Source organism: Marmota marmota, unplaced genomic scaffold (genome assembly GCF_001458135.2).
Source record: "Marmota marmota marmota unplaced genomic scaffold, marMar, whole genome shotgun sequence".
NCBI lineage: Eukaryota > Metazoa > Chordata > Mammalia > Rodentia > Sciuridae > Marmota > Marmota marmota.
This window is the reverse complement of record NW_025999899.1, coordinates 3,298,316-3,313,818: the sequence shown is the minus strand read 5'-3', so window position 1 is coordinate 3,313,818 and position 15,503 is coordinate 3,298,316. Positions and strand designations below refer to the sequence as shown.

Sequence of the window (15,503 nt, the reverse complement as noted above, 5' to 3'; positions counted from 1 at the left end):
GCTGAGGCTCTCCTGCTCTGACGTCTCCCTCTACAAGATGCTCCTATACCTGTGCTGCATCCTCATGCTCCTCGTGCCCACCCTGGTCATCTCCAGCTCCTACACCCTCATCCTGCTCCTCATCCGCAGGACAAGCTCAGCCAAGGGCTGCAGGAAGGCGCTGGCCACCTGCTCCTCCCACATGACCGTGGTGTTGCTCTTCTTTGGTGCCGCTGTCTACACCTACATGCTCCCCGGCTCCTATCACACAGCGCAGCAGGATATGATGGTGTCAGCCTTCTACACCATCCTCACTCCCTTGCTGAACCCCCTCATCTACAGCCTCCGCAACAAAGACATCACGTTGACTCTGAGGAGCCTGGTTCAGTCAAGGTGGTGCTGCCGAAGGGTCGTGAGAGGAAACCTAAGAGGGAGTGCCTGGGAGTGAGCCTGCTTCTCTCCTCTGTCCCTCCTCCTCTCCTGATCTCTCCTGTCTGTTGTCCTTGGGACCCAGGGCCCAATGTGGATCCCTCCCTCAGTCCCACTCCCCTGCCTGGAGCTTCTCCTCCACTCTGCTTATTTATCCTGTTTATCTCAGTGTATTTTACTTCTTGAAATCCATTTAAAACTGTCACTTTAGTTGACCTAGCATCTTTTTCTAACCTCCCTCCATCCTGGGTTCACAGGTAATATCCGTGAGACCTAAGTGCCAGCTTTAGCCTTAACAGAGACTCACTGTGCAGACCTCAGACCTTGCAGAGCCCTGGAGGGGCCATTGGCTGCTCCCTCACTCTCGGCTGCTTTGTAAGCCATCACTGATCTGTGATAGCCATGTGCTCCCAGCAGTCTGATACCGTGCCTCAATAAGTACAGAGGGGCATAGTTTTCTCAATGTTAAAAGAGCTTTGATTCTTCACATCATGTACAACCACAAGAATGAGCCCTAATTAGAATAAGTTATACTCTGTATATGTATGATATGTCAGAATACACTCTACTGTCATGGTATATCTAAAAAGAACAAACTTTTAAAAAGTAAGCTTTATGGTGTAAACACCAGTGGTTTTAATACTACTGAAAAAATGTCATTAATATTAAAGTCCAGGGATATAATAGGTTTATCTAATTTTACAGGATGTAGATAAAAGTGGTTTCATATATAATTCTTTGAAATTTACCCTACTGTAGACAGTGGTGTACTGTATTTACATTGACTACAAAAACTGTCTTGGAGGATGGGAATTTAGGAAATTTATACGTCTAAGCAATTTTCTTTTGTATTTATTTATTTATTTTGGTACCAGGCATTGAACCCAGGAGTGCTTAACCACAAAACCACATCCCTTTTTTATTTTAAATTATGGGAGAGGGTCTCACTAAGTTGTATAGAGCCTTGCTAAGATAGTTCTGCCTCAGCCTAGCAAGCCAAGCTTTTTTCTTTGAAACTAGGGAAGCCAGTAAAATGATTTTGGACTTGTGACTAGTCTGTGCCCTCCCTGCCAAGTATCATGCTACCAAGGACATGTCTGTGTGTCTACCAGCACCTGCTCTGACGTCTCCCTCTACAAGATGCTCATGTACCTGTGCTGCATCCTCATACTCCCCATGCCCACCCTGGTCATCTCCAGCTCCTACACCCTCATCCTGCTCCAGATCATGGTTGCTTTCAAGACCAATACAACCTGTGTGTTGAGTGCTTCTGGAACGTAAGGAGGTGGGAAAACATACATCATCTCTAAGAGTCAAGAAGGTGACAGGAGTCCTGAGGTCATCAGTCATGCCAGGTGGCACCCTGACCTCACCTTATTTACCACCAAGGAAGGGAAGCTGGGTGCTTCTGGGACAGAGCACCATCACCAGAGCTGAAAAGCAGCCTCTGCCAGCCGTGGCAGCTCCATACTGTGTTTCTAGCTGACCATCAGATCCTGCAGGGTATTAAGGGAATTTGCCTGAATTGGGTCAAAAGGGTCATCTGTGAAGATAAAAGTGCTTGTCTAAAGGTAGTTAGGTTGCTAGACGTAGAGACTCATGTGATTAAACTAAATACTTAAAAGGAACAAAGCTGATCAAGTGAACACCAGCACTGTAAGTCATCCTAACACCATCAGGGCCTGGTTGGTATCATTGCACTTATTATTGTGTTGCTGGTGTCATTGGGAAGTCCATCCTATGTCACCCTTCCATCAAGTTTCTGGGGTTTTACTTGGCTATTGTTTTCTTGTTTTTTAACAAGTGCTTCCACTCTGGAGAACAACGTGCAAGGGAAAATGGAAGTCTTTGTTGAAGTTGCAGATGGACTCTGAGGTTTATATAGAGATGTGAAAGGGGAGGATTCCCAGCTGCCCTCTGAGTTCTAGCCACTGCCACTCAACTAATGAAGAGCTGTGTGACCTCTGAGAGCCTGCGGAAGCCTGTGACTTTTCTCATGTCATTTTAAGATGAGGAAGAGAAACTTCTTAATCAAATTTCCTGAGGAGGAGGTGCCCTGGGCTGCCTTGAACTTAATGTAACAATTAGTTTTTGGAATTATTACAATTATTATTATGCCCTGGAATACCTGACTATAGGTGCCCACCCCACGCCAATCAAGTGTGTGGGCACTCACAGTCACTGTGCGTGGTCTCTGGAGATCTGCTTTCCCTGGCTTTATACTATTGTGTTTTCTGCAGTTGATCCCTGTTGTAAGTATCATGGATTTATTGATTTTTATGTGTAGGATTAAATTGCCTAACTACACCATTATTTATTAATACCTTCTATTGTTGATGAATGTATATGTTGTCTTCAGTTTTTAGCAATTTCAAATAATGCTCCTATCTACATTTTTGTACTTGTGTCCTATTAACATGACTTTTAAAAATGATTGTTATTAATAATATACTGTCCATTAAAAAAAAAAAAACTGGAAGAAAGTATTTTGAAAGTTTTTACCATGAGGAAACAATGAGTGTTTGAGGGAATAAATTTTTGGCTTAATATGAATATTGCATAATGTATACATGTGTCAAACATTACATAGCACCCCATTAATATGTGCATTTTTACATTTTTTGTAATAGTGCAAGTTAAATTGAAATTAAAAATCATTGTTATTAAGTACATTACACTAATTCAAATAGAACACTATGGTTTATGATATGTTTTACTATTTTTTAAAAATTTATTTGGTATTGGAGGTTGAACCTAAGGACACTTAACCACTGAGCCACATATCCAGAACTCTATATATTTTATTTAGAGACAGGATCTCACTGAGTTGTTTAGGGTCTTGCTAAGTTGAGGCTGGCTTTGAACTCACAGTACTCCTGCCTCAGCCTCCCAAGCCCCTGAGATTATAGGCCTGTGCCACCACACCTGGCCTATTTATTTTATTTTTAATTAACTAATTATAATTCTATAACTTGAAGTACAATGTGGGTTTCAATATTGATTTGTTGTATATCCCAAGATCAATAAGTGAATCCTCATCCAGTGAGAATGGCTATCTTTAAAAAAAAAATAGAAGTAACAAGCCCTCGCAAGGCTGTGAATCACTCCCCTGTTGTAAATTACCTGAAGAAAAATATATTAGGAGTGATTTCTATATAAGCATTTTTATTTTTTATAAATGAGGGATTTGAGCACAGACTAACTCTTTCTCTTTAGGCAAGGAATGCATTGGAGTCTAAATCATTCGATACATTGGGTTAGTACAGTACCAAACACCATCTATTTCATTCTGAAGATATTTGCTGCAGGGGGCTAGGCTACAAAGTATCCAGGACCTAGAGTGAGGATGGTGGAGTAGAAGGGAGTGTGTCAGCCAGGAACCCAGAGTGTTCCCTCTGCATCTGCTATCTGCTGGGTGCTCCCTGCTGAGCTGGGGAGGAGACTCTGCACTTCCAGGCCCGGGGCGGGGGGTGGGGGGGGTGTCACCATAGCAACCCTGGGAGCTCATGTCCTGCAGTGCTGCCAGAACTGCAAAAACTGTTTTCTGGGTTTGGGAACCCAGGGAAATCCCTGTTGCCTCCAGTTGACACAGACTATCTTCAGAAAGGAAGAAAACATGCAGTTTCTTTCTTCCTCCCACCCTAGAGAATACTCCTGGGCTGCATCTCACAGTCTTATAGGAAACCAGGTGGCCAAGGAGACAGGATAAGCCATCTGCAGGCTGAAGCCCTGCAGGTCAGGTGACTGCAGCTCAGGAGGCAGCCTGACCAACAGACATTGTGGACCAAGGCTGTCACAAGACCTCCATGTCAGGGGAAATGATCAGCATTGTTCCAGAACATATACAGGAAAAATGTTAAGAAGGATTTGGCTGAAAAATGCAAGAGAGTGGGCTTGCTTCTTTCTGCCTGCTTCATCCCAGCTGCTATGATGTAGTGTACACTCAACAGTTTGTAGTTTGAAGGCAAAGTATAATGTGAGTCCGGGGGGGGGAGGGCAGAGGTTGGGTAATTGATTAAAAATTTTTCACTAGATCGGTCGTATTTTCAGTATTCTACAATCTGCAGGCTGGTATTGAAAATAAAAGCAAACACATAAAATTCAATGCAACACTAAAGCAAACAAGATGATCACTGAATGTCAGGAAACAAGGAGCACAAACAGGGATTAAGAGAGTCAGTGGAGCTGCTAGAAGGACCCCCCTCCGGGTCCCCACAGCACTGACAGGGGTGATGCTTTTGACACATCCATTGAACTCTGAGTATTAGTTTCCATATATGGGGAGATAACAATATATCACACAATTTTCTTGGAGATTAAATGAAGATACACACACTTAGGACAGTTTTTTATACACTGAACAAGGACTAAGGCTGTGTCTTAACTGACTTAATACATTTCATCAATCAGGCCTTATAGACAATGTGGGATTTGAGATGATTTAATATTGGTAAAGGTTTTGAGTTTAACAAATACAGATATAGAATATAGATAGAGAATGATCCAGAACTGTGCCAGAGAGCTCTGTTGCTTCCTTAGCTCTAACTGCAATGTCCTCCATGTCCCAGAGGGATTTGTGAACAGGCAACTCCCACCCAATCTCTTGTGACTACCTACACCAGGGGTTATGTCACTCTCCTCTTCCTGGTGACTTAGCCAGGCCACACTCCCTGGCCATCTGGGTGAGGTACATCATTCTCTAAGGTGAGTTCAGATAAGCAGGTGGCCCTGGGAGCTCAGGGCCATTGCTGTGAGGGTCTTGCTCACCTGCTGTTGAAGTATGCTATTAGGTCCTGACAGCATTTCCTCATTTTTTTCTCTATCATCTGTTTTTCTGAAGAAAAGAAATGTGTTTGCATCTTAAAACTTTCATGTTGTATTTTTTTTTTATTGTAACATCTTAAGAAATGTATTTTTATTTCCAATTATTTAAGGACATAGGAGTATGTATTTCTTTTTAATGTTTTGGATGGCAGTAGGATGCTGAATTAATTGTTCCAAGACTGAAATTTTGCTGAGGGAGAAGGACTATCTTTACTTCAAGTGGGGGTGACTCCGGGGGGAGGGGGTGTCACAGTAATGCTGGAAGCAATTCTCCTGAGCATGTTCGTGTTTCTCCAAGCACAAGGATGGTGGGGTGGACCAGACCTGGGATGTGGATGGCAGAGGGAACATGGTGCTTTCCTAGGGTGCTGAGGCAGTGATGTGTTCTGCTGCACCCTAGGGTGGGGCGTGGCCCTCTCTCAGGTCACTTGTGTGATGTTAGGCAGATGCCCTGAGATGCTGGATTGTCAGTCTGCAATAAGATGAGCAGGACCTCAGAGGCTCTGGAGAAGGTGAAGCACAGTCAGCAATCCCTGGATGCTGCTGGCTTGTAATGATGGCTGGGTGTTTTTCTACCAGTACTGTTAACAGTCCCCCAAGTTGAGCAGGCACCAGGCTGTTCCCATGAAACTTAAGCAATTGCCAAGAGAAGAGTAAAAGTGAGCAGGCAAGACAGGCCCCCTGTGTGCTGCACACTACGTTCCCTGGTCCCCCTGGTGTCCTTGGGGGTTGTTACATGAGGCTCCAAGACAGTGGCAGAGATTGTCCCAGTGTGCCTCCCTCCCCTCACTGCCTCCTCTCTCCCTCCATCTTGTCAGCAAATGCTGTCCAGGTCTTTACACCGACTGATGGACTCCAGTCCTTGATTCACCTTGTCCACAGAGGTAAATGGGGCAGCAACTCTGTTTCCTCCACCGCGCTCAGACTTCATCTGCCAGCAGGGTGGGATTTGACAGAGAGGAAATCTATATTCATCTGTCCTCTGTCTTCTGCAGTATACTTCAGGTTTGTTGGATATTTATATTAAGCAACAAGTTCATTTGCTGTATTGCTTATTCCACAAGCATTTCAGAACTTTGGACTATGGGTGAGCTGAATGTAACAGTTAGTTTGGGGAATTATTACAAGATAATGAAATGTTCTTGAAACTTGTCATTGTTTTCCTGAAATGCCCCCATGCTAAAGTCTCCCCAGAATGAGGAGACGTTAGTTTCTCCATGTTGGTAAGGGCATCAAAATATAATACACACCATGTAGAAATTGAAAATTTGGGAAGGTTTAATCTCTTTAGTTAAAAAATATGGAAGAAACCATTATTGATTTCCTCAAGAAAGGCCAGGTATATTTTATGTCCACTGCTGTTCCTAACTTTATTTGTCACTATTTAAAAATCCCACCTCAAATCTCATTTAGGTGTTTTCCCTGCTTGGACTGATAGTGACCTCCTGAAGTGCAGGCCAGGTTTACAAGCCCTTGGTCTCCATCCAGCATCTACACGGAGGCAGCTGAGCATCAAGACAGAGTGGACAACAGTGAGCTGTCCCTGAGGCTTCCCCATTGTTCTGCTAACTCTCTATTTCTCAGTTTCCATGATAATTGATTGTGGCAGTCGATAAAGCACATGATGTTGGAAAACAGTCAAAGCTTTTCTGATGAATAACCTCTAAATTCTATCCTTGTCCACCTGAGATTAAGTGCAAGTGGCAGAGCTTTAAGATGAACTTGGAGGAGTCTAGGCTATGCTGAAAAGAGATGAGTTTTTCCAGGAACCTGTGCTTAGCCAGGGTCTCACAATAAATATCTCAGACAGTTGTTTATATGTTCATGTGAGTATGTTCATAAAAATGTATAAAGTTTATATAAGGTTATACAATATAAGTTTTCATATGACATACGGAAATTTTCAAATCCATTTTTAATAAGCTGTATGCTTCATTTATTTGTGGATCATTTTCTTTCCTACTTTAAATACTAAATTCTTAAAGGTACAAGTAGGGACTAAAATCGGGAAACTGAATTAGTGTATCTCACAATACCATAATGTTAACAGCCACCTTCAGGATAGCTTCATCAGAACGATTAGTATACACATTAATATTTTAACAGGATTGTGCCTTTGTTCTTTTTCAAGTGGTAGTATTCTAAGAATTTTCACTGCTTTAATCTTCACCAAACGCAAAGCCAAATATTATTCTTGTGCTCCTTTTAGGCAGAGTGGACAGAGGATCAGAGGGTCCAGGGAAGCTGGACCCATGTTGGATCCAGCTAGAGTCTGGGCCCCTCGCCACACGCCCTTTGGAGGTCTAAGAACATCAGGGTCCTGCCCAAGGGAAGTAAGGCTTACTGCATACAGCCATGGGCCCCTGAAGCGTGGCCCAATCCTGTGAGAAGAGGAGCCTCAAATGTTTGAAATAGATTTTCCCCAAATCATGTTTCCATTACTTTCTAAATATTTCTTATATGAAATATGCCTCTAACAGTTTTTAATGTAGTAGTTGGATCCTTAAACTGGGTGGTTTGGACATACTTTGCCCTTCAATAACAAGAACCCTTGGAATAATGACCTCACTTTCTGTCTTACACTATTTGTGTCATATGGGGCACAAATTTCTAATACTTGTTGATAACGATCACTACCATTAAGAAGTCATTGACCCTGAACTGTGGCAATCTCATGATTTACCAATCCCTTTAATACTTGTTGTTTTACAATTTGTTGAATCATAGGTCATTTCACCTCCTGGGATCTGCAGCCCCTGGAACATCCTCTGGTTGGCACAATCAGGCTGGTGCACACACGTGTGCCTGCTCACTAGGCATTCATTTCAGCCTTCTCCACGACATTACCCAAGCTTTTTTGGTGGTCCAGGTGGAACCTCATGGACATCACCACCTGGATGAACAATCACACAGCGTGGACAGATTTCATTCTGGTGGGACTATTCAGTCAATCCCAACATCCATCTCTGCTTTGTGTGGCCATCTTTGTGGTTTTCTTGATGGCCTTGTCTGGAAATGCTCTCCTAATCCTCCTGATACACTCCAATGTCCAGCTCCACACTCCCATGTACTTCTTCATCAGCCAGCTGTCCCTCGTGGACATGATGTACATCTCCATCACTGTGCCCAAGGTGCTCCTGGACCAGATGCTGGATGTGAGTACCATCTCAGTCCCTGAATGTGGGATACAGATGTTCCTCTATGTGACACTAGGAGGCTCAGAACATTTCCTTCTGGCAGCTATGGCCTATGACCGCTACATGGCCATCTGCCATCCGCTTCGTTACCCTATGCTCATGAACCACAGGGTGTGTCTCCTCCTGGTATCTGGCTGCTGGTTCCTAGGATCAGTGGATGGCTTCATGCTGACTTCTATCACCATGACCTTCCCATTCTGCAAATCCCGGAAGATCCATCACTTCTTCTGTGAAGTCCCTGCCGTGATGAAGCTCTCCTGCTCAGACACCTCGCTCTATGAGACACTCATGTACCTGTGCTGTGTTCTTATGCTCCTCATCCCTGTGACAGTCATTTCAGTATCTTATTCCTGCATCCTCCTCATCATCCACAGGATGAACTCTGCAGAGGGCAGGAGAAAGGCCCTGGCCACCTGCTCCTCACACATGATGGTGGTCATGCTCTTCTATGGTGCTGCTGTCTACAACTATATGCTTCCCAGCTCCTACCACACCCCGCAGAAGGACATGGTGGTGTCCGTCTTTTACACCATACTCACACCTGTGCTGAACCCCTTAATCTACAGTTTTAGGAACAAAGATGTTACTGGGGCTCTGAGAAAAATGTTGAGTGTGGAACCTTTTTTTCGGGAAACAGTAAAATAGGGAATTTTGGTACCATGGTTTCTTCTCCTTCTCTCCACATCAGATGATCAAGATTTCCTCATCTCGACACTCTCTGGACTCCTACGTCATGGTGTCTCATTCATAAGCATCCTTTCAGGGATCAACTTCCTCTGTCCACTCCTTGTGCATTCAAAATCCTTATGCAGCTCCCCTGGATCCATGTTATATTTCTAAGTGGACAATGACTTTCTGTTTCATATTATTAGGAAACACATAGTGGATATTTAGAGGAAGTGGTCATGATGTGCTCTACTTATAAGGTGGAGAGAGATAAGGGAAGCGATGAAGCAAAAGGGGGTTCTGTGTTAACATAGATGAGTCTAGATAAAGGCTGTGTGGGAAATAATTCTAAAATTCATTTGTGCCAATTTTTATAAACAATCCCATTTGTCTGTTTTTGCTTTTGTTGTTTATGCTTTTGAGGTTCTACCCAAAAAAAATATTGCATAAAATAATGTCATGAAGCATTTTTTTCCCGTTTTTTAAACCTTTCATAGACTCAGATCTTGATTTATATCTTCACTCATTTAAAGATTTATATCTTCAATCATTTTGAGTACTGTGAGAGATAGGGGTCTAGTTTCATTATTTTGTACATGCGCATTTCTAATTTCCCAGCACCCTTTACTGAAGACACATTCCTTTGCCCAATGTGTATTATTGGTGACATTGCTAAAAAATAATTTGGTTGTAAGCTCATGGATTTATCTCTATGGATTTGCAGTATCTTTTGAAGTCAGGTAATGTGGATGCCTCCAATTTTGCTCCTTTTTCTCAGGATTATGTTTGGTATTCAGGATCCTCTGTGGTTCCATACTAATTTTAGGATATTTTTTCTATTTCTGTGAAAGATATTGAGTATTTTGATGGGGATTGCATTGAGCAGTAAGGATATTTTAACAACATTCATTATTTCGATCTATGAACATGGAATAATGTTCATTTATTTTTGCAATTTCCTTTATTGATATTTTATACTTATCAATCTAGAGATTTTTAATCTCCTTGATTAAATTTATTTCTAGGTATATTTTCTTTTTGGTAGCCATTAACTTACTAAAGTTATTAGCGTACTAAAGCCATTACATTAACCATACATTGACTTCTTTATTTATTTTTCAGATAGTTTGCTATTACTCTGTAGAGATGAGACTGGTTTTATATGTTGATTTTGAATCCTATTACTTCATGAATTGGTTCATTATTTCTAACAATTTTTGGTGGAGTTTTTTTTTTTTTTCCCCTGTATAAAATGATGTCATCTGTGTTCAGGGATAACCTATCTCCTTCTCTCCAATTTGGATGCTTCTTATTTCTTTCTACTATCTAATTGCTCTGGATAGATCTTACAGTAGTGTATTAAGGGAAAGTCATCCTGGTCTTCTTCTATATCTTAGAGTAAAGCCTTCAAATTTCCCTATTTGGTATGATGTTAATTGAAGGTTTTTCACATATGGCCATTATTGTGTAGAAATATGTACTTTCTACTCCTAATTTGTGAGCTTTTTTTTTTTTTAAATCATGAAGCGATGTTGAGCTTGTCAAGTGATTTTTTTATGCCTTTGAGATAATTATATAGCTTTTATCCTTTATTTTAATGTGATATATCACATTCCTTGTGAATGTGTGTTGAACATAATAGTAAATAATATACCCTGGTTTGGATCCCATTTGATCTTAGTGTACAATATTTTAAATATGCTTTGCTAGTATTTTGTTGAGGATTTTTGCATCTCTGCAATTTTGCATTTCTATAATTTTATTTCTGTTTTTGTGTGTCCATTCCTGGATTCAATATTAGAATAATAAAACATTTATATTATGTTCAAATTTTCTGTCTTTCTGTGTCTCTATGGTTGTTTTTTCTGTCCAGTATTAAGTGAGAAAGATGCTGAAGTTCAATTTCCCAGCTCTACAAGCTAAGTTGTGACCTTTAAAAACTGGCTTCCTGCCCTGGTATTCTACTTGAAAATGGGCCAGGTGCATTATTTAGAGAAATAAAAACAAAGAAATTTAAATAAGAATCATAAACATTTTATTTTAGTGAGGAAGAATTCCCAGATGACCCCAAATACAAAATAATAGTAACCACATAATATCATTGACCTGAACTTATTGTTTCCTTATGTATGAAGAACCAGAACCTATGGGTATCATTACAAAAATCAAAATCCAGTGGATAACCTGAAAGCTCTTGTCCAAATGCCAAAGGTTCCCGTAGCATGGTATTCTGAGTCAGGTGAAGGTAAGTTGTCACGTGAAACTCCAGAACACTGGAAACAAACCAGGGAGAAAGGGAATTCTTCATGCAACTCTGTGCTGGGTCAGTGTGGGGGTGTGGTGGTGGGCGCTGCAGCAGAGGAGCAAGTTCAGCCCAAGGGCTTCCTCTGCTGATGTCCAGCCCCACCCCCACCCCCGGGGTTTGCAGAGCAGATCCCTGCTCAGCACTTGGCTTCTGGTTCCCCCTGCAGCACATAGTCACCCTCTGCTTCCCACATTCATCCTCAGTTATGATAACCAGCCTTGTCGTCTTTATCAAAACACATTGTTGGAGAAAATAAGACCCTTATGTTTTATTTGTTCATCTATTTACTTACTTTCTCCAAGGACTTATGAGCTCTATGAATGCAAGAATTTCATCTCTTGTTTGCAGTATGTCCATGGATCACAGCAAAGCACCTGGCTCATGAGAGTCAGTTGCTACTCAACAGTGACACGTTCTCGGTGTTCCACAAGTTTTTATACCATTTAGCCACATTCGAAGCTTAATTTCCTAATGAACAACTCCAATTTCCTTTCACCTAACAGAAGTTTTCTGTCTTGTGCTTCTCATGTTCTTGATTTCTTTTGAAGCTTTCTTCCTTTCTGGGAAGACAAAAAATAAAATAAAAAAATCAGTATTCTTGTTCTGTCTGCTAAGTCCAGTGTCCCAGTTAGTATTATTCAACCAATGTCTCTGCCAAACCTATTTCATCTCCCCAAAAATCAAATGTTTAAATAATACCAAATTTCACAAACTTCTCGTCTGAATCCATCTCTCCCCTGCCCCATCCCTCTCGGTACTGTGTAGGTATTCTGTGTTTGGGATTGGGGTCTCTACTAAACTTCATGATTGTGGCATGCTTGGTGGCTAGGAAGTTTCTGTGCAAAGGTACTGAATGGCCTGGCTCCTGGGAAACTCCCATATAAATTAGACGAGGGATGCCTGGCCACTGTAGCAATGTTCTTCAGGAGGGTTTCAACCTTGATCTTAGACACATAACTCCTGGGAATNCCCCTGGGAAAGCGTGTGGATTGGGTGACCCCCTCTTAAGGCACTTAGAACAGAGGATGTGCACGGTGTAGTGCAGTCCAGGCCATTCCTGAAGTAGGACATTCAGTTCCTCTACCAAGGGGGTGATGGCTTGCCACGCGGTCCATATATTTGGTAATGAAGCATGGCTGGCAATGGACAGGGTATCTGGCTGCAGGACCCCCTTGGCAGGTCTGTAACTCACCACCACAGGAACTTTTCCTCTATATGCAAAGATCTGAAATTTACCATCTGACCTGTGCACCACATGGCTGTTGATCTGGACACTGTAGCGTGCAAACAACCCAGGTGGAAAGGTAAAGGGAAAACTATATTCAATCTGCAGCTGCTCAGCCACAAAAGACTGCCCCGCTAGGTTGGTCCCATTAATCCATGCCTCTGCATGGGGCACCTCGTTCTGCACATAGCATGGGAACTTGTACCAAGCTGTGGACCCATTCAAAGGCTTGCCCTTGGGTTTATTGAGGCAGTAACAGAGTCCCATCTTCTCCAGCAGCTCCAGCAGCAGCTGCAAGTCCTGCTGAGCCTGGATATGAGGCTTAAGCAGGAACCGAATGACATGGGCTGGCAGGAGCCCATGCAGCAGAAAGCCCTCCACATAGTGATGGAGCTGGGTGGCCCAGAGCAGGTCCTGGCTCTGGGTGGGCAGCGACATCACTGGGGAGCTTTCCCCCTCCCCCTCACTCTCTCCACTGGTCCCTAGTAGCAGTTTATGCAGCAGCAAGGAAGCATCCCTCTGGAAAAAGACATTGAGGATGTCAATGAGGCGGGTGAGGTTGTGGAAGACGTGCTCCTTGAGGGCCGGGCTATCCTCAAAGTAGAGCAGCTTGCCACTCTCATGCAAGTAGGAAAGAGCACTCTGCAGTCGGTCCTCGGTCAGCCCTGCCTGCAGGCCCAGGCGTGCAGAGTCCCACCAGCTTAGCCAAAGTCGTTGTGCCTGTGGTGGTTGGAAATGCAGTTCCTCCAGCACCTGCCAGGATCGAGGCAGGACTCTATGTAAGTTGGGGAAGATTTCTCGGTGCTCAGCTACAGAAAGCAGCTTGTCCCGAAGGCGCTGCAATTGGCGGGGGTCCCTGCAGCTAACAGGCAATACCGGAGAAAGGATCTGCAGCCGGTGGTTGAGCAGGTATTGGAAATGGGCCTTGCGTCGCCGAAGGTTCTTGTCAGAAACACCATAGTAGGCTGCATGGGGGCTGGCAGAGCGCAGCTCGAAGTCCCGGGCCAAGGCCTCATCCACCACCTGGGCTAGACGGCTCAGGCCCTCAGCATCGTGCTTCTCCTGCAGGGCGATCTGGCGGTGAATATCCAGACACTTCTCCTCCAGCTCCCGCTCCTCACATAGGTCTGCATGCGTGCCCACAATGCACACCACAGCATGAGGTACCCGGGCCCCCACCCGATGCAAGAAGGAGCCCACAGTACTGGGAAAGCGGCGTGGTTCATAGGTGGCCAAGTTGACTACCAGCACATACAGGGCTCCTGGGGAGAGGAAGAAGGGCTGGATCACCTCATAGCTTTCATCACCAGCTAAATCATACACGATGAACCTCAGACCCCTGGAGGCATCAGCTGTCCAGCTGGTCACCTCAATACCCTTGCTACTGGCAGGAAGGGAAGGTGGGTAGTTCTTCTGTTTGTCCCCTCCTGCATGGCTTCCCTCCACTATCTCCTCGGTGAGGCAGTGTCGGAGCAAGGTCTTTCCTGCAGCCTTATGCCCCATCAGGAGCAGCTTGAGACGGGGCTGCACGGCTGGCTGGGAATGAGCCAGCTCCTTCTGGTAGGCCGCGATGTAGGGGATCCCCTTCATGCAGACCTCGTAAGGGGGCTGTATCAGTGGGTTGTCCTTGATCTTCCACAATCCCACACGGGAGAGCTGGCCAAAGTTGTCAGGAAGCACCGCGATCTGGTTCCCTTGCAGCACCAGCTCCTCCAGGCCGGTCAGTTCCACAATGGAGTCGGGCAGGTATCGGATGCGGTTATTATCCAGCCACAGAGTGAGAAGCCTTCCCAGCCCCGAGATAAGGGATGGCACTGAGGTGAGCTGATGGCGACTAAGGTAAAGCTCCTCCAGACCAGCCAGGGGCAGCAGAGCTGCAGGGAACTCCTCAAAGTGGTTGGAAGAGAGATTGAGCATTTTGAGCCTTTGCAGCTGGCTGAACTGGGTGGGCAGATCCTGCAGCCGGTTGTTGTCTAGCATGAGGCTCTCCAAACTGGTCAGTTCGCAGAAGCCGATGGGCAGAGTGCCAAGCTCGGCCCCACTCAGCCAGAGGATCTTGAGGGCACGCAGGGCACTGATATCATCAGGTAGGCCTTTCAGCCGGTTGCTGGACACGTCCAGTTCCTCCAGGGCCGCCAGTTGCAGCAGCTGCCGGGGAAAGGCAGTGAGCTGGTTGTGGTCCACATCGAGGGTGCGCAAGCGGTAGAGGCAAGAGAGTGAGTCGGGCAGGTGCGCCAGTCGGTTGAAGCTAACATCCAGCTCCTCCAGGTGGGCAAGGACGCCCAGCTGGGAGGGCAGAGCAGGCAGCTGGTTATGGCTGAGGTTTAGCTTGCGCAGCTCCCTTAGGGCACTCACCACCTCCGCGCCCAGGGCTGTCAGCCCATTGTGGCTCACGTCCAGTTCCGTGAGATGGTGGCCCAGCTCGGCCACCGCAGGGGGCAGCCGGGCAAAGCGGTTCCTGCGCAGGACCAGGACGCGTAGGCTGCCAAGCGCCGACCCCAGTCCTTCAGGCACCTCCTCCAGGCCGTTGTTCCCCAGGTGCAGCACCTCAATGTCCCCGATGTTGGCTGGCAGCACTAGCTGGGGAGCGTCGGGGGACTCGAGCGGATCCGCTCCGGCTCCTGCCCCGGGGCAGCCCCCAGCCGCGCTAAGGGTTAGCTGTCGCAGGTTGCTCCTCAGCTTCCTGGCGCGAAGGGCGGCGTCCCGCCACAACCTCACCGTCTTCAGGTTGCCACTGTCCTTCCCAGCCATGGCGGGGCCCGGGACCGATACCCTCACGCGGGCGCGGGAGCCGGCAGCTGCATGCCGTGCTGCACCCGGGCCGGCGCCCGTCTCCCGGGCCCTCTCGCTCCCACTCCTCCCTTGCCTCCGCCCCCCT

The 15,503-nt window shown here is 45.3% G+C and overlaps 3 protein-coding genes across 3 annotated transcripts in view; 2 read left to right on the top strand and 1 right to left on the bottom strand.

Annotated features, from left to right (window-relative positions):
• The window catches only part of LOC125615147 (olfactory receptor 2T3-like), a 6,030-nt gene extending 5,428 nt beyond the window's left edge, over nt 1–602 (top strand). The window contains exon 3 of the mRNA XM_048798419.1: nt 7–602. Coding sequence (XP_048654376.1) covers nt 7–427 — 421 coding nt within the window. The 3' untranslated portion in view covers nt 428–602. The remainder of the gene's footprint in view (nt 1–6) is intronic.
• A 7,509-nt stretch (nt 603–8,111) lies between these two features.
• LOC107159356 (olfactory receptor 2T4-like) lies at nt 8,112–9,074 on the top strand. Its single transcript, XM_015505918.1, has one exon. It carries the CDS (start codon nt 8,112–8,114, stop codon nt 9,072–9,074), a length of 963 nt encoding a protein of 320 aa, XP_015361404.1.
• Nucleotides 9,075–12,322: 3,248 nt separating this feature from the next.
• Mfhas1 (multifunctional ROCO family signaling regulator 1) lies at nt 12,323–15,496 on the bottom strand. The gene has a single exon (XM_015505885.1). It carries the CDS (start codon nt 15,374–15,376, stop codon nt 12,323–12,325), a length of 3,054 nt encoding a protein of 1,017 aa, XP_015361371.1. The 5' UTR covers nt 15,377–15,496.
• Nucleotides 15,497–15,503: the final 7 nt, after the last annotated feature.